The 26,377-nt window shown below is 47.2% G+C and overlaps 2 protein-coding genes across 4 annotated transcripts in view; one reads left to right on the top strand and one right to left on the bottom strand.

The window, feature by feature from the left end:
- The window catches only part of Ppfibp2 (PPFIA binding protein 2), a 168,791-nt gene that overhangs the window by 20,403 nt on the left and 122,011 nt on the right, over positions 1–26,377 (top strand). For 2 of the 3 annotated variants that reach the window (XM_004650904.2, XM_045145271.1), the window contains exon 2: positions 24,912–25,010. In XM_004650904.2, coding sequence (XP_004650961.2) covers positions 24,947–25,010 — 64 coding nt within the window. In that variant the 5' untranslated portion in view covers positions 24,912–24,946. Of the gene's footprint in view, positions 1–6,670; positions 6,687–24,911; positions 25,011–26,377 lie in introns of those variants that run through there. The other variant, XM_045145272.1, reaches the window with a different exon arrangement.
- On the bottom strand, positions 15,372–16,292 carry LOC123459321 (isochorismatase domain-containing protein 1-like). Its single transcript, XM_045145276.1, has one exon. The coding sequence runs from the start codon at positions 16,290–16,292 to the stop codon at positions 15,393–15,395; it is 900 nt and encodes a 299-aa protein (XP_045001211.1). The 3' UTR covers positions 15,372–15,392.

Raw genomic sequence — 26,377 nt, forward strand, 5'->3', positions numbered from 1 at the left:
GGTCAGGTGTTTGTCCCAGCAACAAGGAGGTAACTACAACATTAACCTTGTATTTTATGAAGAAAATCCAGTTCCACAGAAACAGCAGGAATAGTAAAACAACTCTACTTGCCCATCACCTGGCTGCTGTGATCATCTCTTACTGGTGTTACTTTTTAGAGATTTGTCATTATTATTATTGACAGCTTCCATGATTATAAACTAGAGATTTTTTTTTTTTTTTTTTTTTTTTTTGAGATGAAGCTTTTGGGAAGTGCTCAATTTGAAGTTCATTTGAAGCATTTCTCTGAATCAGCTTGTAATGAGATTTAGGCAATGAAATGACATCCTTGTTTGTTCCTCCTTGGAGGCAAATTAGTGTATAAGGGTACATGCGTGCAAGTATGTGCTTGCTGCTACAAGAGGGAAAATGTTGGGGCTGGACAGATGGCTTAGTGGTTAAGGCACTTACCTGCAAAGCCACAGGATACAGTTTTGATTCCCCAGGACCCACGTAAGCCAGATGCACAAGGGGTTGCATGCATCTGGAATTTGTTTGCAGTGGCTGGAGGCCCTGGCATGCCCATTCTCTCTCTCTCTCTCTCTCTCTCTCTCTCTCCCCTTGCTTATTTCTGTATCTCTCTCCCTCAAATCAATAAAAATAAAAATAATTTTTTTTTAAAAAAGAGAAGGAAAATGTTGGTGGCTTTCTTTGAAAAGTGGGTATTGTAATCATCTTTTCATTGCTGGGACAAAACACTCAACCAAAAGCAGCTGATGTGAGGGAAGAGTTTATTTTGGCTTACAGTCTCAAGGGTGAGTTTCAGCATGGCAGGGAAAGGATGGTAGAGCAGAGGCTGAACATAACCTGTTGCCACAGCAACTAGCAGCAAGAGTGAGTTGAGCTCTGGCAAGGGGAAGATAGGCTACAACACCCCTAAGCCCACCCACAGCAACACCCCCCCACCCCCACCTCAGCAAGGCTCTACCTCCTAAACTGCCACCAGATGGGGACTGAGCATTCAAAATGCATCTGATTCAAACTACCACAGTAAACGAACTTGTTGCAGCCAGATTTGCATTGCTGGCAGAAATCACCCGACCAAGAGGAGCTTTTGGGAAAAGAGGGTTTATTTTGGCCTATAGACTCAAGGGGAAGCTCCATGATGGCAGAGGAAGACAATGGCATGAACAAAGGGTGGGCATCTCCCCTGGCCAGCATAAGGCGGACAATAGCAACAGGAGACTGTACCAAACATTGGCAAGGGGACACTGGCTATAACACCCATAAGCCCTCCCCAACAATACACTGCCTCTAGAAGGTGTTAATTCCCAAATCTCTAATAGCTGGGAACCTAGCATTCAGAATACCTAAGTTTATGGGGGACACATGGATCAAGCCACCACAGAACTCTAGATGCACGCACCACTTTGTGTTTCTGGCTTTATGCACAAATTGAACTGCAGGCTGTCAGGCTTTGTAACCAAGCACCTTTAGCCACTGAGCCATCTCTCCAGGGCCCCTCCCCCCTTTTAATGCTGAGACAGGTTTTCGTGTCATCCAGGCTGGCTGGGAACTCACTCTGTAGTCAAAGTTGACTGAACTTCTGTTCCTCTTGCTTCTACTTTCCAAGTGCTGGGGTCACAGTCATGTGTTCCTTTGCCCAGTTCATATGGTGCTGTGGATTGGATCCAGAGCTTTGTACATGTTAGACAAGCACTTTACCAACTGAGCCATGTGCCCAGTCCTGATGGGTGTGTTCTCAGCCCTAGAAGCAATGCAGTCAACAACAGAGGCCTCTCCGTGGAGCAGGGCTTTGTCTGTCATGGGGCAGATGTGGACAGGGGAGAAGATGGAGATAAGGACTATTGGGTGGGTGCTATGTGGGGCAAGACACCCCCATTGTCCATTGGAATGTGCCTGGTGCTGAGGGTCTGATTCATACCGGCCGCCTGGCAGTGCCCATCTATATACCAGGCACCAATGGACTTAATCAAATTTGGCAGATTGTCCAGTGCCCACAGCACAAATGCCTTTCCTTCCAGACCACCTTTTTTGGCACTGCCCTCTGTGGGAAAGTGAATTACAGTGTCAGCTGCAGGTTTCTGTGGAGCCGAGCTCCTGGGCAGGGCACACATGGAAAGTAGGTACGTCACCCTTGGCAGCGATGGTGCCTGGTCGCTGGTGAGGCTCCTTCTACCCTCAGAGATTGCCTAGTGGTCATCAGTTGCAACACAGACTTCTGTGGACACTGTTACCTTGTCCTTCGCTGAGTGTAGTTTGGAGTGTAGCAATTGTTCGTATGACTTAACGGGCAGCCGTTGAAAACTGGGACCAGGTGTCAGGGTAAACCAAGCTATCAGCTTTAGAGCTAAGGAAGTGGCTTCGAGAATGTAGCCATAGGGTTCCCATGGGCCCTTTTACTGAACTAACACGACCCGGGTGAAAGTGGTTTCCTCCTGTCACAAGCCTCTTTCCTCAGTAAGGTGGCTCTAGGGAGAGAGAGGAAGACAGGACTGACCTGTACATGCTCTGTTCCTTCTGTCACTCCCACCAGTCAGATACCTAGCTGAGAAACTTAGGATGCCAATCTTCTCCCGTTGGGTATCTCCAGGGCAACATGAAGTATTCAGTGAAGGCGTGAGTGCTTGTTATGGGGTCTCAGCCGCATTCATTTGCCAGGTGAGAATTCTACCACTGGACCACCAGCACCAGATTCGTTTGGATAGGGTGGGGATTGTATCATGTAGAACACAGGACAGTCTGGACACTGAGAAATAGGGCTTTGATGACAAAGACTGTAGAAAGGGTCCTTAGGTTGAAGGGAAGCATGAAAAAGATGAAGGAATAGAAGGCTGGTGTCCTGAGGCAGGCGTGTCAGTGACAGACACAGAGCGTCCAGGGAGAGTCTCACCAGGGCTGGCTCGCCTCAGCCTCGCCTTTAACTCCACCGACGCGGCCTCTCCAGAAAGTGGAAACAGAACCACAGCTCGGTGCATCCAGGAGTGGGAATCTGCTCCCTTATAGCTGTGACCACCGGGCTCTGGGTGCATCCAGGAGTGGGAATCTGCTCCCTTGGCCGTGATCACTGGGCTCTCAGTGCATCCAGGAGTGGAAATCTGCTCCCCTGGCCATGATCACTGGGCTCTCAGTGCATCCAGGAGTGGGAATCTGCTCCCCTGGCCATGATCACTGGGCTCTCAGTGCATCCAGGAGTGGGAATCTGCTCCCCTGGCCATGATCACTGGGCTCTCAGTGCATCCGGGAGTGGGAATCTGCTCCCCTGGCTGCGAGAGAGGAAGGTGAGAAGACAGGCTGGGAAGCCGGGGAGAAAGAGAACAGCGGGTCAGGGCGAAGGGCCACAGGGAGTGTCACGGGATGGTAAGGCGGGCTCTCGGCTGGGCCCTGAAGGGTGTGCTCTTCGCCCGAGGACACGGACAGCCAGCAGAGACCTGTCCGTGGAGCGGGGGTTCAGCTGCCACGGGGCACGTGTGGAGAAGGAAAAGGATGCAGAGGACTTCTGCAAAGATGGCTTTGCATTGTCCGCCGGAATGTGCCTGTTGCTGAGGGCATGATTCACACTGACTGACCTGACAAGGCTCGTCCGCATGCCACACACCAGTGGACTAATCCACTCTGGCAGGCATTATCCAGTGGCCACAACACAAATGCCTTTCTTTCCAGACCACCTTCTTGGCGTGTTTGTGTGAGGTGAGAGGAAAGAGAAGAGAGAGAGATGTTGAGTCAGTGTAGGGAGCAAAAGTAAGAGGCTGGATCTCAGTGGTGATTAATGAGGCAAAGGGGGTGGGTAGCTTTTCCACGGGGAGGAGACTTCTATGTCTCACCACAGAAAGTTGCACGTGGGCTGGGGCCATGGCTCAGGCATAAAAGTGCTGGCTTTGCGATGTAAAGAACTGACCTTGATCCCTAGAACCATGTGAAAATGCTGGGCACGGGGTCACATGCTTGCCTTCCCAGCACTGGAGAGGTAGAGACCAGAGGATCCCTGGGGTTTGCTGACCAGATAAGTCTTGCCTAATGGTGAGCTCCAGGCCAGTTGAGAGACTCCAAAACAAAAAAAAGTGTGACACTAGAAGTGCCTCTACACATAATCCTGCAAACAAACACATAGTTTTTTTGATTTTTGAGGTAGGGTCTCACTCTAGCCCAGGCTGACCTGGAATTCACTATGTTGTCTCAGGCTGGCCTCGAACTCATGTGATCCTCCTACGTCTGCCTCCCCAGTGCTGGGATTAAAGGCGTGCACCACTATGCCCGGCTCAATTTCTTTTTTTTTTTTTTAAAGGAAAGATGCATGGTAGTTTGTTGAATGGAGTCTGACAGGAAGGGGACTTAAAATAATAGATCTGAGGGCTCCAGTGTCTTGAAGCCAAAAGGATATTTGAACCAGGGAGGGTGAGTGTGACCAGAGAAGAGAAATACAATGTTCCGAGGAGCAGGTTGGGTGTGAGCTGGCGGTTAGGTAGATGGAGAGAGGCAGACTTGGTAGAAGCTTCCATGTGGTATAAAATAAAGGGCGGAGGAAAGGGAATCTCAACGAGAAACGTGGGGAAGGACGTCGATGGAGACCTGAGGGGGCAAGCGGTAAAGACGGGCTGTCGTAGCCTGCTGGTACGTGAGAGGAGATCCAGAGAGCCTCGCGGGCTCCCCAGGCAGGACCTTCCCTCTGTCCTTGCTCCCTTCCACACTTGCTGGGAAGCAGAGATGGCTTGTAGGTGATGTTTTGGTGATGCTATTGCCTGGCACGTACAGGCCAAGTTCAAGGGGGTGAGAAGAGGTTGGACTATTCCCTGGCTGGCCCCAGCTTCACCTTCCGTCACTCTTGCCCTGATCCCTGGCCACAGAGCAACCTCTTTGTAAGACAGAGCTGGTAATTGTAATATATCCCTCACTAATGAGATAATGAAGACAAAGTCTTTTCACTCCCAGGAGGCAGGGAAATGTGCTGTGAACTTCCAGAAGGCAGTGTTTACAGGCAGGTGGAAATTGCCCAGACAGGAAGTAATTGACCATGTCATTGTGATGCGCTGTGAACAGACTTGAGGTTGAGACAGGCAGCTAGCTTTAAAGAGTTGTTGACTGTGTCCCGGTCTTTCCCCATCTCAGCCCTCTCCTTACATTTAGTTGTCTGACCCTCTCTTTCTGAGGCTCTCAAGTGGCTACAGTTGATCCCATTTCCACGAGGAGACAGGTCCGTTTGTCTTGTAGTGTGAAGGGGTAGAATGATGGGCTTATGAGACTCTGCTGCCTGGATGCGGACTGCTTCTCTATCTTACCCTTTCCAGGGGCATACATCCCGGCCTTGCTTCCCACTTCCACCAGCATCTCTCCTCCTTGGTGGAGTGGCTGTGAGGTCTGATCTGAGATCTACCCAAGTCCCTGTGAACTAAAGTTCCCGGAAATGAGCCATATCTGTGTTAAGCATCTAAGTCTGATTGATTTAGAATTTCAGTGACTGCAGAAAGGTTGGAATGATGCAGGTCCATGACCAAATTGTTTTAGGCCATTTTAGTTCCTTTAATAAACGTGTATCGCCTACTTCTGTATGTGACCTACCGTCCTGTAACTGTTAGGAAAGTCATTTTGGAAAGTATAAACAGACCCTGTACCTTCTACCAACCTGAAAGCTAAGAATGTCATCAGATAGCATTGGGAACTCACAGAAGAGATTTCCTTATTTTCCTGGAACCTGCTTTTTGATGTTACCATCAGTGTATTATTCTAAGTCACTTATGACTTTATTTGGGACACTCGAATCTGTGTTTCTATGTTATGACATTCATATTTGGCTCCAGAATGAATTGTCTCTTATTCCCTTTGAGATACAAACTGTGCTTTTACATTTTATTTTATTTGTTTGATGTGTGTGTGTGTGTGTGTGTGTGTGTGTGTGTTTGTGTGTTTATGTGTATGGGCATGCTAGGGCCTCTTGCTGCTACAAACAAACACTTCAGCCACTTTTCCACTTTTTCCATCTGGCTTACACTGAGTGGCTGGGAAATGAACCTGAGCTGGCAGGCTTTGCAAGTAAAGTGGCCTTTAACCACTGAGCAATTTTCTTAGACCCCAGATAGCTGGTTATTATTATTATTATTTTTGTATCCACATCACTCATGGGAAGGCACAAGATTGATGGCTATAGCCTTGGTTTCTGGGATTATTGTGGCTTCTTCTGCAGTTAGCTCTTGGATTGGAAAGGACTGGCCAGGAAGGATATCTACTAGGTACGAACAGTTGGAGGAAGGTGAAGAAGGCATTTGGAAACACCAAGCAGCCATGCACACAGAGGACAGTACCCTCAGCTTCTTAGTGCTCCTCCAGCCAGGGGTTAGAGGAGCCACGTGGGTGTGAGCCGCCCCAGTCCCTGGTTTTCTGGCCAGACCCTGCCCTCCTCCTTGTGGTTCAGGCTCAGCTCACCGCAGCGTCTCATGCTTGTGTGTTTGGGGTGGCGTTTCTACTAAGCGGCTTGCTGCCCCTGTTCCCGAGACTGGCAGTGAGCCTGGAAGTCTGGCTTCGTGGCACTTGAGGTCTCAGTGCCCTGGGCTGTTCTCTGCATCCAGTAGAGGAGGAGGACATCGAGTTTTGTGACGGCCCTGCTGTTGGCACGTGGTGTTGGAAAAGCTATTCTGGATCATGGAGCCTTGTTCAAGGGCTGCGGTTTGGTGAGAACGGCTTGAGTGCTTGGGTAAGTGCATAAATGGAAGCATCTGGGTTGGGCTGTGCCAAGGCTGCTGGTGGGGTGGCAGGAACATGTGATGGGAGCTGGGCTGGGCTTCAAATGGAAGGTTCAGGAAGCAAAAGGAATCCCCCCAGCATGCTCCCTGGAGCTGGACTGCAGTACATATGTTCTTAGGGATCTCTTGGAACTTGCCGGGCAGGAAGTGGCTGAGAATGCCCCGTGCACACTGCTCACTACCAGCCACAGGGACGGGGGCGGTGGGGGGAAGAGGCAGAAAGGTGCAGAGCGAGAAATACTGCGTCAGACACTGCTGCCAGCCTGCCCACCTGGGCTTGGGACGCTTGTACCTGACCCCCTTGGCTTCAGTGACTGCTTCACTGACTTAAGCTGCGTAGGTAGGAACTCCTAGTCATGTTTGTGAAAAACATTTTTGACATGTAAAGCCTCAAACAATGCATGTTATTAGAGGTACTGATACGTGATTAGGTGGGGACAAGAAAAGCAAGCTTGTTCACCTTCAGAGACACTCTGTTTTCTCCTGCTCAGCTTTTCCATGACTATTTAAGCCTTTGCTATTCACTGACAAAAGAAATCAGAGCCCCGCCCCTTCACTCTTACTGGATTCAGATATCCACAGGAGGCATTTGCAGCTGTGATAGCAGCTTTCCCAGCAGGCCCCTCTGTCCTGTCTTGACTCCTCCATTATTGTGCCTTGCTTTGTCTGGCACTTGTCCTGAAGGGAAGGTGATGCCTGTGAATTTGTCCTTGGGTCACGACACACAGTGTCTGAGCGTGATGGGACGTTTTCTCGAGTCTGCTGTGCTCCATAGCTCTTCATAGTCAGGCTTTACCCCGCAGAACGTGTCCTCAGGGCTTTGCAAGGGGTGGCTTGGCCACAGGGTCCCAGGCCCATGCCGAGGCTCCTGGCAGAAGGCTGAGATAACTTGGCATGCCACCCGTGGGAATCCTGTGACCCTCTCCTTCTTGAATCTTTTCCTTGTTAATGGGAGCGTTCAATGTCTGCTTTACCAGTATGGCTTTGAAGCACAGGGCTTGTTTCACAGGCCCATAGGTGGAAGAAATTTTTGACTAGTCAGTCTCAAGATGCCTCCTTCAGGCACTGCTGGGTTCTGTTAGTTCCTCAAACACACACATAAGCTGAGAGCTCCAGGGTTAGGGACATGGCCCTGCCCTTGAGACCAAGGAATCCACAATGACATGGTTAATAGAGGCTGTGGGAGGATGGAGACGGGGACTCAGTCATGCGGTCAACACTCATCTGAGAGTGGAGAGAAGGGCTCCAGAGAGGAAGATGTTGGAATTGGACCTTGAGAGAAGAGAGGCTGTTGCAGACATTGTTGGCAGAACTTACCAGAACAAAAGCAGCTTTTGGGATAAAAGGGTTTATTTTGGCTTACACATTCAAGGGGAAGCTCCACAATGGCAGGGGAAACGATGGTATGAGCAGAGGGTGGAAATCACCTCTTAGTCCACATAAGGTATGCAGCAGGAACAGGAGACTGTGCCAAACACTGGCAAGGGGAAACTGGCTATAACACCCATAAGCCTGCCCCCAACAATACATTGTCTCCAAGCGGCGTAAATTCCCAAATCTCCATCAGCTGGGAACCTAGTATTCAGAACACCTGAATTTCTGGGGGACACCTGAATTAAACCACCACATTCTGCGCCTGCCCCCACAAGCTGAAAACCATCCATGATGTAAAATGCAATGCGTTCAGCCCATCTTTAAAAGTCCCCATAGTTTTATCAATCCCAATGGTGTTCAAACATCCCCATAATCCAAAGTCTTTGAATTGAGCCACATCACCAAAAAATCCCCCCGAAGACCATAATGGCACAGAATAAATACCCCCACTGCAAAAGATAGCATTGGGCATTGCAAAGAAATATTCAACCAAATACACAATTTAAAACAACCAGGGCAAACATCAAACTCTGTAGCTCCAAGTCCAACAACTCTAGCCAGTGACAAGTCTCCAAGTCCAGTAATTCTAACCAGCAACAAGACTCTGGAGTTCCAATTCCACCCCTCCAGCTAGGCTACTCTCAGTCCTGGAAAACTTCATCTGGAGCTTGCAGCTCTCCTTAGCAGTCATCTCATGGTCCCGGCATCTCCACTGGGTCTCCACTGCAACACACGGTCCATCCTCATGGCTCCATTGGGTCTCCATGCTGGCATCCAGCAAACCTGCTTCACACTGCCCATGGCCACTTCTAAAACAAAAGACCATGTTGCAAATTCAATGACCCTCTCATTCCTGCATTTCTTATAATCCATAATACCAGGTATGGTGCCAATTTGTTAATCCAGAGGAGAATAAAGCAGACTTTGAAGAACAAGACACTCCCTGAGCTCTCAGGCTCCTTCAAAAGTGTCTACATTCTTTCTGTTGTCTCAGTGCGGGTCATCTGGCCCAGTCTCAAAGGTTGTAATCTGTCAAACAATTGTAGGTGAACAGGCAGCAGTTTCAGCCCAAATATCTCATTTCTTTTCTGTGATATATCCCTCTGCTTACACCAGTCCATTTCTATGCAACGTAACCTTGCACAACTTCTCAGGACATGGGTATAACAGCAAGTCTCTCACAGGAACTGCTTCTAGCCCAGTCCAAGCAAAGCTCTTTTTCATCCTTATAAGCCAAACCTCACAGTCTATAGTTTTTACTGAATTCAGAGCTTTCAACTCTGACCAGAATAGTCCATCAAGCTGTACTTACAGCACTGCAAGGCATCTTTAGGCCAACGTTTCAAATTCATCCTCATTCCTCTTGGAAATCAGCTCCAAAAAGCCAAAGCCACACAGTTGTCTAGCAGCAAATGTATCGCTCCTCGGTACCAACATTACTGTTGCAGTCAGGTCTGCATTGCTGACAGAAATCATCAAGAGCAAGCTTTTGGGAAAAAAAGGTTTATTTTGGCTTACAGACTCAAGGGGAGGTGGGCAAAATGATGGCATGAGCAGAGGGTGGACATCACCCGTTGCCAAGATAATGTGGACAATAGCAACAGGAGAGTTTACCAAACACTGGCAAGAAGAAGCTGGCTATAACACCCATAAGCCCACCCTCAACAATACACTGCCTCAAGGAGGCTTTAATTCCCAAATCTCCATCAGCTGGGAACCTAGCATTCAGAACACCTAAGTTTCTGGGGGACACCTGAATCAAACCACCACAGATAAGAGCTAGTATGTGCTTTAAGGTTAAAGGGACTACAGATTAAAAATAGAATTTAGAAACTAAATAAAAAGTATATGCGCTAGTTCACTTATTTTTCTTGAAGATCTCCTTTTGGAAATGAAATTGTAAGCTGGTTTGATGAGGTGCATTGCTTCGCTTTAGAGAAGAGACAGGAGTGTGAATATGATTAAACTCAAGGCCACACACATTCTGGACCTATATAAGTTTAATGTGTATTTGTGTGCATGTGTGTGTGCACATGTATGTTGTGGTGTGATAGGGTGAGTGTGTTTGTGTGTGTGTGTGTGTGTGTGCCTGGTCTATGCACAAGTGTCAGCAGATGCAGTGTTCCAGAGGAAGGCACCGGTGTCCCTCTCCGTTGCTGTCCACTGAGTCTGAAGCTTGCTGTTTGCACAAGCCCCAGTGACGATCCAGTCTGCCCCCCACAGACTGGGTTACAAATGTACATGGCCATTCGCAGCTGTTTATGTGGGCTGTAGGGGATCGAACTGAGAGGCCTCAGGCTCTCTCCGGCCCTCGTGCTTGTACAGGAAGCGCTCTTAACTACTGACCCATCTCTCCCACCTCTGCTGTTTTTAACAGCCTTGTTTGAGGTGTCTTTTGGAGGACCGACACCATTTCTATGGGGAATTTTGGCTTTATCATTGTGCTGATGTTTCTGACTCCCAGCCAGATTCCAGAGTAAAGGGCATGGCTTCTTTCCCAAGTCCCTTTGATTTCCCCTGACTTTCTATCCTGCCTCAATTTCCCCCTCCTGAGTCTTTGATCTTAAGGGTTAACAATGATTAGAGATTTATTTTCTGAAGCTTCTTCGGGCTGAACAGGGTTATGGACCCTGCCTATTAAGAATCAAAAGTGTCTTGAGTTTTGTAAGTGATGGTGGGTGGCATGAACTTGTAGATCTGAAGATCATCATTTGATGGACAGCTGGGTGACAAGATGCCATTTGAAATGTCATACTGCATAAACAGTAAAGAATAAGACAAACTGTTAATGTTTACTCTTAGGTTTATTATTAAAAACACAATAACGTTTTTCATAAGGTATCATAGAATCATGATGCAAAGGAAAAAAAAAGAAAACATACTGAGACTGTCACAGACATAAAAGAACAGTTTTTTTAAAAAAAATTATTTATTTAGAGTTGGGCGTGGTGGCACACATCTTTAATCCCAGCACTTGGGAGGTAGAGGTAGGAGGATTGCCATGAGTTCGAGGCCACCTTGAGATTAAATGGTGAATTCCAGGACAGCTGGAGCTAGAGTGAGATCCTACCTCACCCCCCGCCCCAAATTATTTATTTGCAAGGAGAAAAAGAGAAAGAAAAGGGGTGTGCCAGTGCCTTTAGCCACTGCAAAAGAATTTCAGATGCATGCACTACTTTGTGCATCTAGCTTTATGTATATACTAGGGATTCAAATCCGGGCCCTCAGGCTTTGAAAGCAGGTGCCCTTTTAGCCACTAAGCCACCTCTCCAGCCTCCAGGTTTTATATTTGAGAATAATCTTTGGAGTTCTTACTTTTTTTTTTGGTCCAGTCTGGTGGGAGGGTAGGTCTCTATCCACTCTGAGAAGATGTCAGCAAATATCAGAAGATCATAGTAAAATTTTCAATCTTTTGGGAATGTCCCTCTCCACTGTCCTGGGTTCAGTAAAGGCAGGTACTTAGTTTTATTACAAAGATAACAGACAGGTCCTAATGACTTCTTGGACTGTGGATTTTCTAGTCCTTTCCCTTCCAAAGGCACCAGTATCTTGATGGGTAATGATGCTTTTGCCAGGTGACATGAGTCATGAAGTCCTTTTAATATATACATATTTTTAATGATCTGTGTGGGGCATCAGATTCTTATATCCCCATTACCTATAACAACTTTTACTTTTGTGTGTATGTATACACTGTGTGTGATGTGTGCATGTGGTATCTGCATGGATGTTGCAGTTTCACATGCTCCATGCACACAGGTGTAGAAGCCAGAGGAGGACAGGCTTTCTTTCTCTATCACTCTTCTCTCTTATTTTCCCAGACAGTCTCTCACTAACCTGTAATGGCTGCTCCTCAGTTAGGAGCTGTTCATCGAGCCTCAGCGATCCTCCTGTCTCCACCCCTGTCAGCCCTGGGATATTACAGTGCCAGCATTTTTGTAACCTTATCTACCAGCATTGCTGTAGCCGTTTTAACTTGTAGTCACCTCGGCCATCCACATACTATAGAGTTTGCTGGAGAAGTATTCTATGGGTCTGGGAATGTGCCCTAATCATTGGATGATGAATTCCAATGCCATGACCTTATCTTTCCAGAGCAAAAGGTTCTTAAAAAATAGGTTGGGGAAGAGCTCTATTAGTGAAGTAAGCAGTGGCAGTCTCATAACAATAGGTTGGAGGCCAAAAGACAAGTTAGGAAGTCGGTACAGTCATTCTGAAGGTGGTGCCAATGAGGCCTGATAGGTGTCAGGGGATGAGGAAGGAGACTTTACCATACTTGGTCGTAAGACTTGGGTGAGAGAAGCGAAGACCCTCCAGGGATGATTCCCAGGTTTCTAGGCTGGTGACAGTGAAGGTATTACTAATATGGGATGAAGAGCATTTGGGGAAATGACTGCTTGGGGCCACCCAGTGTGAGGGTACGGGGAGGGAGACGGTGTCAGGTGCGGTGCGGGGAAAGGAGAACACTAGCCCCCCTCTGCCTCTTGTCTTTCTCCTCGGCTTAGTTTCCAATGAGTTGGTTTATTTAATTGTTTTACTATTTTTTTCTTTATTTGCATATGTATATATGGTTTGAATGTACGTCCCCCACCCCATAGACTCAGATGTTTTATTAAAACTTGGATTTCCAGGGCTGAAGAGATAGCTTAGCAGTTAAGGTTCTTGCCTGCGAAGCCTAAGGACCTATGTTCAACTCTCTAGGTCCCATGTAAGCCAGATACACAAGGTGGCACAGCATTCAGGGTTGCACATGTGCACAATGTGGTGGCACATGCATCTGGAGGCCCTGGTGCACCAATTCTCTCTCTCTCTGTCTCACTCTTTCTCTCTCTCTCGCATTAAAAAAGAAAAGAAAAGAAAGTCCAGTCCATTGGGCTTTCCTCAAAACAACACAAAACAAAACAAAACAATTTAAAAGAAATCCCAAAATTTGGATTTCTAGCTATCTGGCTGGAAGAGGTGTCAGTGGGGTGATCCTGGGGTCCATCCTGAAGGTGTGTTTGGGGGAGGGTCTGATTCCAGGCCATTGCTGCTCTTTTGCTGCCTGTTTATGCTTGCAGTGCTGTTTGGTGTCTCTCTGGTTAGATTTATGAATGGGAGCTCGCTTCTTCTGCTGTTGATGGAATTTCTCCTTGGATCGGTAAGCTGAAATAAACCTTTCCTCCTATAAACTGTCTGGTTTGGATGTTCATCCCAACAATATGGAGCTGTCTACAGCAATGTGTGTGTGCGTGTGTGTGTGTGTGTGTGTGTGTGTGTGTGTGTGTATGCACACCAGGGTCTCTTGCCATTGCATACTGATTGCCAGGTGCTTGTGCCACTCCTTGTAGCCTGTTTTATGTGTGTAGCTGGGGAATTGAATCTGGATCAGCGGGCTTTGCAAGAAGCACCTTTAACCACTGAGGCATCTCCCCAGCCCCTGAGTCAGTTTATTTTAATCAACAAGTCTCTAAACATTTCTCCAGGTATTGCAGACTTGAGGACCCTCCAGAAGCCCAGGCAGATGGTAGAGGTAAGGGGAGGAGAGTGGACGCACAGCTTCCGTCATCCCCTCTCTGCAGGATGAAAGTGGTATGTGTGTCTCATTTAGGTGGGCAGGATAGAGCTTTATATCCTGGGAGTATTGGCTTGATAGGACAATGAGAGTTTAACAGGAAAAGCTGCTGGCATGGACAGAAAAGCAGGAGAACACCTGGAACAGCCAGTTGTTGGACACTCAGGAACAGGCATTTGGTTGGATGAGGCAGGAGGCTGTCAAGGGATAAGATGGAAAATAAAGTAGCTTGAGTTGATCTGGTGAGAGGCCGTGAATTCTAGCGTGTGTCTGGTGGTTAGTTCCTGAGACATTGCCTCGGAGCGCAGGTTCTGCTCCAGGGAAGCGACTCTGCTGCGTGAACTCTGCAGGTGGCCCAGTCCTCGGACTGCTGAGATGACTGAGTCTTCAGTGCCGAGTGAGTGGAGGGTTGCTAGGAGGAAAGTCACGGGTGAGGCAACTGTTGTAATCCTCAGGGCTGAGGTAATGCAAGGACAGGTGAGGCTGCAGAGGCAGATGAGATCACCGCTGGACAGACCTGCGAGAAGATGCTGTCTGGCCTTGCTCAGCAGCATGGGGCACACCTGGCTGTCTTCTATCTGGTCCTTTCATCTGGCTCTGGCTCTGTCCTCCCCCACTTCTCTCTCCCCCAGCTTCGACTCTGCAGTGCCTCCTTGGTCACCACCTTCTCTGTGGTGATTCCGTGTTGGAGTTTTCCACAGCATTCCAGGTACTTTTCACTTTCCCCTTAATGTTTTTTTTTTTTTTTTTTTTTTTTTTTTTTTTTTTTTAATTTCATGAAAACAAGTTTATTGAAGGGTAACAAGGACCACAGAATTAGCACTACCAAATCATTACTGATGGTTTAAAGGGAAAGTTGGGGGGGGGATTCAAAGCTCCATTTTTCACCCAGTCTTTATTTTTCCAATAAACCCTGTACAAACCAGTGAAACCCTCACAATGGTGGTAAAGGCATTCATATAAGGACCTATGCTGATTATGTTAACAAAGACCTCTATCATTTACACAGCACTGCAACTCAATCCATGTTTACAAAATTAATATGATCAATGATAATTTAAACATTCAGTGGAACAGAGCATTAACACAGAATGTTGACCCGAGTAAGAAAATCAAACATAGAGGACTTCAGCAAGAACATGAGTACAAGGTATATAATCACTTAACATTATCTGTCTTTTTAAGTCAAGACAACTAGCTTAATGAACTACTCCACAACATTATAAGAGTACTGGGCAGGAGACCCAGATTCCTGTTGTAAATTCACATAGGGAGTTCGATTTCAATTGGTCAGTGGAAAGAGAGAACTGGGTCGACACCAACATTACAAGAGACATCTCACAATAATATATAAAAGTCAAATCACTATTGGAACATATATATTTTTTTCCTTTAAAGTGCACAACTTAGGAAAACTTCACCAGAGGGTGTACTTTTGGAAGGCATGGTCATTGTATCCAGTATAGACAAAACAGGCACCTCCATTGTAATTTTGTTTTAATAAATAAAAGCCCATTAAGAAAAAAGAACGTAAGCAGCAACTGAAGCCTTGACATTGTGACTAAACTCTGGTACCCAAGTGGTCAAGCCAGTTACGTGCTACTAAGAGCTGCAAAGAAGGAGCGGCTTTGGACTAAACATAGTTTTGGTGGAGACAAGAGCTTGTCTGGGCTTCGAGTCCTATCACCCACCAGAAGTGAGCGGGATGGATACCAGTGCTTCAAAGAGTCTACACCTTAGAAAGCAGACCGGACTCTGGAGCACTCGCCTTAATTAGATTCTGGATTTCCTTGAACTTGGGATGGTCTTTATCAGCCACCAGCTGCAGCAGAACAGCCTCGCTCGTGGTCACTATGATCCCAGTCCGAGCAAGACGCTCTAGTGCAAACATCCTGTCCATCATGCTTCTTGAGGAGGTGGCATCAGCAACAATATGAACCTCAATGCCTCGGCCCACAAGCTCCAAAGCAGTTTGTTGGATACACACGTGAGTTTCTACTCCAAACAGTACAACACTCCTGACTCCAGGAAGCTCTGCTAACGCTGCTTCTACTTCTGGTAACACCATTGAGAACTTGGTCTTTGGAAGAACCAGTTTTACACCTGTTAAGTCAATTTCTTGAACAGTGCTTCCAAGACCTTTGGGGTACTGTTCTGTTACAATAACTGGAATTCCTAATATCCGAGCTCCTTGCAACAGTCTTTGTCCCACACTAATAATATCCCCGAAATACTTGATAGCTGGTCTGAACCTTTCCTGCATATCACAGCAGAAAAAAACAGTGCTTGGAGGTGTAAGATTTCCCAGGGTAGTAAGCTGGATCTGCAGCGGCACCAGGCGCACCTTGCAGCGCTCGCCCACCGCGAAGCCCTTGGGCAGGTCCACGTACTGGCCCCACTCCTCGGCGAAGAGCTGCACCATGAATTTGCGGTGCATGTCGATCTGGTCGCTGTACAGGCTGAGGAACTTCTGGATGAGCAGCTCGTAGCCCGCGCCGTGAGGCACCGACGAAGGTCGGGCGAACACGGAGAAGCAGAAGAGCACCGGGACGCTGCTGCCCGACGGCGTCCGGCCGCCCGAGCCTCCGCCGCCAGCCAGCGCCGGGACAGCCGGCTCCGCCGCCGCCATGTTCCTTCCCGGAGCGTGTGCGAGCGAGCGAACGAGCGAGCAAGAGAGAGAGAGAGAGAGGCCCTTAATGTTTCTTAAAGGGCGTTTCATTTAGTTGCTTTAAATGCCGTCTTTATGCAGGCGAGGAATTGCTGTTACCACATTGGCTATCACCAGGACAGACTTCCCTCTGAACATCAGATTCCCAGTCCCCGGTGGCTGTTCCACATCTCTCCCTAGGTGTCCCCAGGAATCTTCCACTGGACTTCTCAAAGCCAGTGTCCTGGTATCACTTCCTGGTGCCCCACTTTGTCATTCTCATTCTAGGGACTCAGGGCAAGAACCTAGCCTTGATGCTCAGCTTCCCTGTCAGGCCTGTGTCTAGTGTATCGGTGAATCTTACTGGCTTCGCCTCAGCATAGGTCAGGGATTAAGATCCATAATGATCGGTGTTGCCTAGGATGCCTTCATGTCTTGTCTGGTTTTCCCGTGCTCCCAGCTGCATTCTGGCTGTCTATTTTTACAAGCAACAGTCAGGGTAATCCTTTCAGAAAGTAAGCCAGATCATGTCATTAAGTGCTCAAAACCCCTCAGTAGGTTCCCATCTCAAGACGGGGAAGGAGCATGTTCATTCTTAGGCAAGTTACCTAGTTTGTTTTCTCATCTTTAATGGAGGGAGAATAATTCCTAACTGGTGTGTGGGTATTAAGTGAGATAAAGTTGGATGAATCCATAGTCACAAAGCTTAGATACCTGCCCAATATAAAGAAGAAAATGGAACACACACACTGTGCCTGCCAAACCACATAATCTCTCTTAATATTTTGAATTTTTCTTCCATTGGTGAGGATCAAACCCAGGGCTTTGAGCAGGCTAGACAAGTGTTCTACCAGTACTCCATGTCCAAGCCTCAATTGCTTATTATCACTCAAATATAGCCACATAATTTATTGAATTCCTCCTTATCTATTTCCCTCCCTCTTTCCCTCCCTCCTTTTCCTTCCTTCCAGGCAGGGTCTTAGTCTAGCCCTGGCTGACCAGGAACTTACTTCTGTATCCCAGGCTAGTCTTTGGTAGGTTAAGGCAATCATTTTACCTCAACCTCCCGAGTGTCTTGCTAATTTTTAAAAAAAAATTATTATTTGTGTGTGTGTGCATATGTGTGAATGAGTGTGCCAGGGCCTCTTGCTGCTGTAACTAAATGTCAGACACTTGTTCTACTTTATTTCTATTTTTATTTATAGTCTAGTCCAGGCTGACCTGGAATTTACTCTGTTGTCTCAGGCTGGCCTTGAACTCAGTGATCCTCCTACCTCTGCCTCCCCAGTTAAAGGCATATGCCACCATGCCTGGCTTTTGTTCCACTTTAGAATCTGGCTTATATGGCTGGCTAGGGAGTTGAGCCCAAGCTGACAAGCTTTGCAAGCCAGCACCCTTAACTGCTGAGCCATCTTCCCAGCCCCTCACCACACAATTTAAATAGTCCAATGATAGAATATAATTTATCATAACAGCCATCTCTCAACTTAAACACTCCATCATTTTCCCTCCGATTTAACCACTTAACTTCTTTTAGTATTTATTTTATATCTCTAAAATATAACATGTTTTGCTATTTAAAATTATTTTTATTTTTTTGGTTGTAATTATCTAGTGGCCTATGCACTCTTTAGAAATCTAGACGATGAGTGTTCAGCCGTGTCCAGTGCTGCCCTGTAACCCACAGGACTGTTCCATCCTCCATTGCCATTCCACCAGAGCCGTTTTGGTGGAATCAGTGTGTGACACTGCATTGTGAAGAGTGTGCTTGTTTGGATTTTTTTGGTTTCTGTGGAGTTCTTTGTTATTTGCTTGGTTTTCTATTTTATCATTGTATAAAACAAGTTCTTCACCGGTCATAAATCTCGCAAGATGTTCACATACCTCTGGTGAGCCCTGTCATTTTCATATTACTGAAGAAATCTCTCCCAAAGCTTGGGGCCTGGCAGACCGCGAATGCTCATTGCGTGGCGGGCACTCTGGCACGTCCTTTGTCTCCGATCACATTCTCTGTGTCCTTGTGGGGTATGCTTTTCAAAGTAAATTCTTCTGTTGTTGTGCTAGTGGGTAGCTAAATTGCCTGTTTGGGTTCAGCCCGCTATATTTACTTGAAGTCTCCTTTGTTTATTTCAGTCCGTAGCAATAAGATTCATTTCATACTGATGCTAAGGTGATACAATGGAAACTTGGGAAAGTTAAGCAAATTGAGTTGTATAAACACCCCACAGCCATGGGGCTGAGAAGATGGCTCATGTGGAGGTGCTTGCTGTAAAAGCATGACAACTCAAGTTCAGATCCCATCACCTGTGTCCAAAGCTGGGTGAGGTGACACATGCCTGATCTTGGCACTGGGGAGGTGGGGACGGGAGCATCCCTGGGGCTTGCAGGCTAGCGAGCCTAACTGATTCAGAGAGCTTCCAGTTTAGTGAGAGACCCTGTCTCAGTAAACAAGGTGGGTTGAATGAAGACAACACATGGCATCAGCCTGTGTTCTTCTCCACTCATGTGTGCACACTTGTACATGTGCATCTGCACACACAAACATGTGCATACACACACACACACACACACACACGAACCACAGCCATGATAGGGCAGTGTCCAGGTTTTAGGCTGTACAACCAGTGCTCTTGGGTATTCGGAGATGTGAGAGTTGAGAACTGAGGCAATGAATTTTCTTGCTTCCTCTCTTCCTCTGTGATGCTCAAGTGACTCCTGGCTCCTCCTATCCAATAGAGGTAAGCCTCTTGTATTCTTTTTTATTTAATTTAATTAATTAATTTGTTTGTTTTTTGTTTTTTTTTCTCTGATATATATATTTTTAACAGCTATCTCCCAAGCTTCGGGATTGCAAAACGTGTTTCTTTTCTTTGTTCTTTCTTTCTTTCTTTTTTTTAAAATTTTTTTGACTTAAGGTCTTACTCTAGCCTAGGCTGACCTGAAATTTATTATGTAGTCTCAGGGTGGCCTTGAACTCATGGCAATCCTCCTACCTCTGTCTCCCAAGTGCTGGGATTAAAGGCATGTGCCACCACACCTGGCTAAAAGGTAATTTCTTAAAAGAACCATTTAGGAGCAGCTGTGGTGTATGGAGGCCTTTAAATTATGGGGACTTGACTAGTCCTTGCTTTCTCTGTGAAGTTGCTGGGTGCAGTCTTTGCACCTTCCCTTCTTCCTTGGCTGGTTACTGTCCCTCTTTAGAGCCCCCCCCCCCCACACTGTAGATTGTAGAAAAATCCCACACATTTGATAGTAGAAGTCTATGAGAAGAGAAGAAGCAGGGTTCTTAATTTGTTTGAACCTAAGTTCCCCCATCATGTGCCCTTTGCTCATGGGAACTGTAATCTAGACAGTTCCGACAGATGAAAATGGTGATTAGCAATCAGGGTTGCACTTGTGACTCCCCTGATTAGTAAGATTGCCTAGGTTCACAGAGTCGGGAGGAGGCCTTTCTTACACCTGTGACATACCAACACCATGATGTCTCACAGTGACCCTGTGACTGGGCTTGTCAGGAACTCATTCTTAGCCAAGTGTCCCGCCCTTACCTCAGACCCAGCAGGTGTAGAACTGAGCTCACCAGAACCGTCATAGGCCCAGCTCCTGGTTTGTGACAACGATGCACCTTTGACTCATGCTCCCCTTCAGCTCAGCTCCCATGGGTCCACCCAGCTTTCTGTTTGCCAAGCACAAACTCATAACTGGGCAGAGAGCCCACATTCTTCTTTTAAGGCCCTTTTATTGCAAGGGGACATACGGACCCTTGGGGGTTGGCACCCTTCCAGGTCCCCCCCCATACCAACTTTCACCATGGTGTACAAGACCTCAAATGGGCTAGGCACCACCCATCATGAACCCCGTCTGTTGACAGATGAAACTGCACTCTAAATATGTGTGTGCGTTTCCATCTGCAGCCACTTCAACAGTTACTCACTGTAACTGTTGTGATTCCCAGGCTCCTCTTCCTGAATTTCCTACCTCTTGCTTCTGGAATTCTGTGGAAGGTTCTGGCTCACCTTGAACATCTGGACGCTTCTATCTAATCTCATCAACCGTTTTGACCTCAGCCAACTACATCCTGCCCTTACATGCCTCCCTGCCTCTCATGCATCATCCCATCTACCCAGAAGAGCACTCTCCCCCTTATCTCCTGAGAAAACTCCTACTCACCCAGCAAGACTTGGGGCCATGGAGACTGTGGGGTGAAGAGGGCAGACGGCGCCTCCTGCTCCACGGGGAAGGAGGCAGAGGGACATGGGTGGATAAGATCCCAGGATTTACTGTGCTTCCAAAGGCCTGCTGTAGATAAGGGGTGTTTGGGAGGACCTCTCTGAGAAGGCACTTTGGACCCGAGACCTGAAGGAAGAGACTGAAGTGCCATGGAGAGAGCTGGGGAGTGAGCCCGGTGGAAGGATGGCATGGCCGGCCTCAGTGAACAGAGGAGGGCGTGGCCTTCGATTGTTTGGAGAGCTTGTGGGAGACCACTCCTGCCAAAGCACCAGGGGCCATGGGAAGAGCAGTGGGAAGTTGGCTCAGAAGCACTGTTTTCATAGGTCACAGTCAACATTTGGGTCTCCCCACCCCCAAGATCACTGGGAGTGTTTTTGGAGGGCAATATTTCAAACTTTTAGTATCCCTGTGGCTGAACAACTGGATGTCTGCTGAGCTAGTCCAGCTTCTGCTACCTCCTCTTCCCTGACATCCTCTTAGATTCTATATTCTGTGCATCTGGCTTTATATAGGTACTGGGGAACCAAACCTTCCCTATCAGACTTTGTAAGCAAGCAAGCAGGCGCCTTTAACCACTGAGCCATCACTGCACCTAGCCTCAGATTCTGACCCAACCCTGTGCCCCCAAGAGTTATGCACCACGTTAGCTCTGGATCAGGCTTGTCTGCTCTTCCACTGTAGGGCAGTTTGCATCCTGGTTTCAGCCTGCCTAGCTACTGCTAGGACCCTGTGGCACCAGTGAGGTCCCCTGTCCCTTCTACAAGTCGCCATTCTCATTCTGTTCAGCTAACCGCATCGTGTTCTTCACCTCCTGGTGTTGGATGTGCCGCTGTCTGTGTGTTCCTTGTTCTTTGTCCGTGGGGAACGCCGCCCTACCCCTCTGCAGAGCGCCCTTCTTCCTCTGTCATATACACCTCCTAGAGAAGCCGGCCTCTCTTTTCAAATGTGAAATATGTTATTTTATTTGCTTGTTTGTTTAGGGGGGAGAGAGAGAGAGAGCGAGAGCACGCCAGGACCATCAGTCACTGCATATGAACTCCAGATGCATGTGCCATCCTGTGCATCTGGCTCACGTGGGTCCTGGAGAATCGAACCTGAGTCCTTTGGATTTGTAGGCAAGCACCTTAACTGCTAAGCCATGTCTCCAGCCTCAGCCTCTTTCCATAAACATGTGCGTGTGTGTGTGTGTGTGTGTGTGTGTGTGTGTGTGTGTGTATTTACGCATCAGAGGACAATGTCCAGCATCAGCCTTTGATCTGGTTTGAGCCAGAGTCCTCTGTTGTTTGCCACTGTGTAGGCACACCTGCCCTCGCTGGCCCGCACCTCTCCAGGAATTCCATGGCTCTGCCTTCCTGCTTGCTATAGATGCTGCTATCAGCATCCCACATCCAGCTTTATCAATATTCTGAGGACCTGAACTCAGGCCCCCACCCTTGTGTGGCAAGCATTTCACCTGCCGCCCCATGTTCCTACCCAATCCCACCCTCTTGAGCACAGCTGGGCTGTTCCTTACTGGGCCACCTCAGTTCGGCTCTGAGTGCTCCTGTGTGGTGAACTGACTTGGCAGAAAACATGTCCTTCAGTTACCTCCTAACTTAAAAACAAGTAAGTGGTATTACCAGATAGCATTTACTAAGATTTACTAAGAAGGGTACTTGGAAGCAGACCTTTGGAGTTACACCATCTAAAGGGGAGTCCCTTAAAAAACTCAGAGGTTCTGTGTTACATACATTTCTGCTTTCACATCCACTCATAACTCAAACCTTTCCTTTGTAGGAGGCAGAAGTCTTCTAGGACATGAAGATAGAAAATTTAAGATCCTCTATCTATTTAAGATACAACAGCCACCTTTATTTTTCTAATAAAGTTACTGCTCTTAAAAAATAACACTTAAGGGCTGGAGAGATGGCTTAGTGGTTAAGCTCTTGCCTGTGAAGCCTAAGGACCCAGGTTCGAGGCTCGGTTCCCCAGGTCCCATGTTAGCCAGAGATGCACAAGGGGGCGCACGCGTCTGGAGTTCGTTTGCAGAGGCTGGAAGCCCTGGCGCGCTCATTCTCTCTCTCTCCCTCTACCTGTCTTTCTCTCTGTGTCTGTCTCTCTCAAATAAATAAAATAAAATAAAATATTAAAAAAAAATAACACTTAAGCTAGGTGTGGTGGTGCACACCTTTAATCTCAGCACTTGGGAAGCAGAGGTAGGAGGATCGCAGTGAGTTTGAGGCCAGAGTTCCAGGTTAGCCTGGGCTAGAGTGAGACCTTACCTCAAAAAAAAAAAAAAAAAAAAAAAAAAAACACAACAAACTGTTTAGGAAACCTTCATGGACCCACTTACCATCCGTCCTGTGAGTTAGGTTCTGTTGTCCCCATTTTACAAATGAGTAAGCGATGCTCGCACACAGTAAGTGACAGAACTGCGTCTGGATCCAACTATGACTCTAGGAATACGTGTTTGTCTAGCATGGCTCCTGGTACGCCGAAGTCCTTGCTCACCACACCATGTCCAAAGCCACCTCTGTGTGGGGCCTGGTTTTCTCTGTGCACTCCAGGGGTCGTACTTCAGATGAAGAGCAGGGGGACCCCCCCACACCAGAACCACCCGCTTCCTGCTCCAGCAGGGGAGCCGCACTCAGGTCTTCAGAGCACGGGTGCCCACTAGGCAGGCAGGAGGGTTGTGCTGAATGAGCAAACAATGACTCCTGCTGCCAATTTACAGACATGAGCTAAGCTCCTTCTCAGGATGACAAATGCTTTTGCAAGGTCCTCCCTGCTGCCTGTCCATAGCGGAGGTGGTAAGCGAGACGCCCAAGGAAAGTCTGCCAGAAGTCAGCTGTCCAGAAATGGGAGCAGTTGTCCCAGGAGTGAAGGTGGGGTCGCTCCCCATCAGGCCCAGAGGGGAGACTGGGCTTTATATTCTTGGAGAGGTTGGGATTCAACTTGAACTAGTGCTAGATAGTGTGGTTTACATAGTCTGTTCTCATTGTATCATTATACCTGTTGGGCACACTGGCCATGTGAAGCAAAGCAGCAGTTAAGGCCTTTCAGCCAGGATCATAACCCTCCAAGGGAAGCGCTGCTGCCGTGGGACATATGTGGCCACAGGAGAGTGGCCCCTTCCTCAGTGGTGGCTGGAGCTTTTGGTTGCCTGAGCTGTCAGCATGGGGAGCTGTAGCAACTCTGTCTTGCTGCTACAGGGGACTCTGGGGAGCTCTGGTAACTTCTCATTACATCCCTCAAGATCTGAATACTGAGCGTTCTTGGAGAAAGAGCACTCTTGCTAGGAGGAGAAGACACAGACATTATCAGAAAGTAAACATCTACAACTAGGCCTCTCTCTTTTGAGTCCAGTATCTTACTTTAGAACTCAGGCTGGCCTTGAACTTACTACCATATGCTCAGTCTCCCCAGTGCTGGGATTATAGTCCTGGGCCCTCACTCATCTTGGCTCTGGCAAAGATTAGTTCTGTTTTTTATTTTCACACACGCACATGCACATGTATATGGAGTGCACATGCATGAGGAAGCCAGATGTCAGCATTGGGTTGTCTTTCCAACTGGTTCTTTGAGTCAGGGTCTATCTATGAAACTGGGGCTCACTGATTTGGCTGAATTAGCTAGCCAGCCAGTGAGCCCCAGGAATTCCTTGTTGTCCATCTCTCCAGATCTGGGATTATAGTCATGCATGACCACGACCAGCATTTTATGTTTTTTTTGGGGGGGTATTTGAACTCACGTCCTCATTTGTGTAGTAAGCACTTTACCCACTGAGCTGTCCTCTGAGGGCCCTTCACAAAAGTTCATTGGATATGTGTACTTAAACCCTTGTGAAGAAGTTATCATTCGTAATATTGTTCTTAACACCGAAAAGGGGCTAGACAGATGGCTTAGTTGTTAAGGCACTTGTCTGCAAAGCCAAAGGACCCAGATTCAATTCTCCAGGACCCTCGTAAGCCAGACACACAAGGTGGCACATGCGTCTGGAGTTTGATTGAAGTGGCTGGAGACTCTGGCATGCCCATTCTCTCTCCCTCTTTATCTCTGTCTGCCTCTTTGTTTTTCTCAAATAAAGAAATAAAAATACAATACAAAAAAAAATTAACACCCCCCAAACTTTTGAAGTTGTTGGATATGTTTATTAACTTTATTTTGGTAATGGAACTGTGGGGGTTTTCCATATGCTCAAACTTCACAGATTGTACATATTAAATGTCTACAGTTCTTTGTTTATCAATTATAAGTTTTTTTTTCAAATGCTGAGAAAAAGATCCATTTATTGTATGGTGATGGATCGAAAGCATTTTGTGGTCTTACAAGCGTAATGAGGAACTTCTGTAATTTTTTTTTTTTCTTTTTGTTCTGTATTTGCGTTTTCAGTAACAAGAGGAAGAGCCCGAGCAGACACGGGAGCCATGGCTTCTGACGCTAGCCACGCTCTGGAAGCGGCGCTGGAGCAGATGGACGGGATCATCGCAGGTACTTCCAGGCCCCGGGGTGGTGAGGGGCAGCCCATCCTCCACGCCTCAGAAACCCCCTTTTCTCATCATACTTTTTTGTTGGCATGAGAGAAGCCCTTTAATAGTTTTTTTTTTTTTTTCCATACTTGCCACCTCTATCTCTTTCTAATATACTTACTAATGGGATTCTCTAATAACTGTGTGATAGTGTAGGGATTTCTGTTGAGACAGGGTGTACCCATGCATGTCTAGAACTCCGTCACAGTTTAGATCCAGGCTGTGAGGCTGCTTGGGCTCAGTGAGATTGATTCTATTATGAGTTTTTCAGAGCACATCATGGCTTATTTATTACAGTCGAACTGGAACTTGAAATTGAGCTGACTTGGTTACCTAATCAGTAGCTGCTCACTTCTCCACCTATCATCCAGTGTGCTGAGGAGAGGGGAGGCAGTTTTGTATTGATTTATGTAATGATTACAGTGTTCTTTATCCTACATTGTTTTTTTAATCCATCTAAAGTGTTTGGTTTTAATATTTGTACTACTTAGTAGGGAACTTTCTTTAGAAAGGATCCAGCAAAATTATGGCTCCTTGGGAAAAACTAACAGTGGGCCCATTCATTCCTTGACGGGAATAGCCAGGAAGCTGTATTGATTATAACATGACTGTTTTTGTGAACTTTACCAAAGAGTCCTGGGTCATCTTCCTGTCAATACTTGATATAGGCCTTATTTGCAAGCAAATGTGCTTTTGCTTTTTCAGGATTTAGCTCCTCATTGTGTAAACTGTGTCTATAGGAAGACATGGGGAAAGAAACTATGGCACTGCTGGAGGCTTGACCACAGGGGGAGCTCTGGAGACCCGACACTGCCTCTGTCTGGTCCTTTGCGTTTCCTTCCCATTGCAGAAATACATCTGAGTCATAGAGGGTTCTGTGACTTGGAGCCTGGGGTGAGGGATGTCCGTGTCTCACAGCTTCCTCACGTTACAGGTTTCACTGTAACTCGACCCGCCGCTGTCTCTGAGGCCTTTGATTTCTCCATGAAGAGAAGGGTCCCAGAGAGGCCATGACCAATGCCTTTCTTTTAGTCTCCATAGTCTGGGAATTTCTGTTAAAGGTTAGGTCTCTGATGATTTATTGAGAGGACACCATCAAGAGAGGATTTCCGGGCTGGAGAGATGGCTTAGCGGTTAAGCGCTTGCCTGTGAAGCCTAAGGACCCCGGTTCGAGGCTCGGTTCCCCAGGTCCCACGTTAGCCAGAGGCACAAGGGGGCGCACGCGTCTGGAGTTCGTTTGCAGAGGCTGGAAGCCCTGGCGCGCCCATTCTCTCTCTCTCCCTCTATCTTTCTCTCTGTGTCTGTCGCTCTCAAATAAATAAATAAATA

This window comes from Jaculus jaculus, chromosome 3, assembly GCF_020740685.1.
Source record: "Jaculus jaculus isolate mJacJac1 chromosome 3, mJacJac1.mat.Y.cur, whole genome shotgun sequence".
NCBI lineage: Eukaryota > Metazoa > Chordata > Mammalia > Rodentia > Dipodidae > Jaculus > Jaculus jaculus.

What these genes read in the sequence shown, in the direction of transcription:
- LOC123459321 (XM_045145276.1), bottom strand. Translation starts at nt 16,292, where the DNA reads ATGGCGGCGGCGGAGCCGGCTGTCCCGGCGCTGGCTGGCGGCGGAGGC.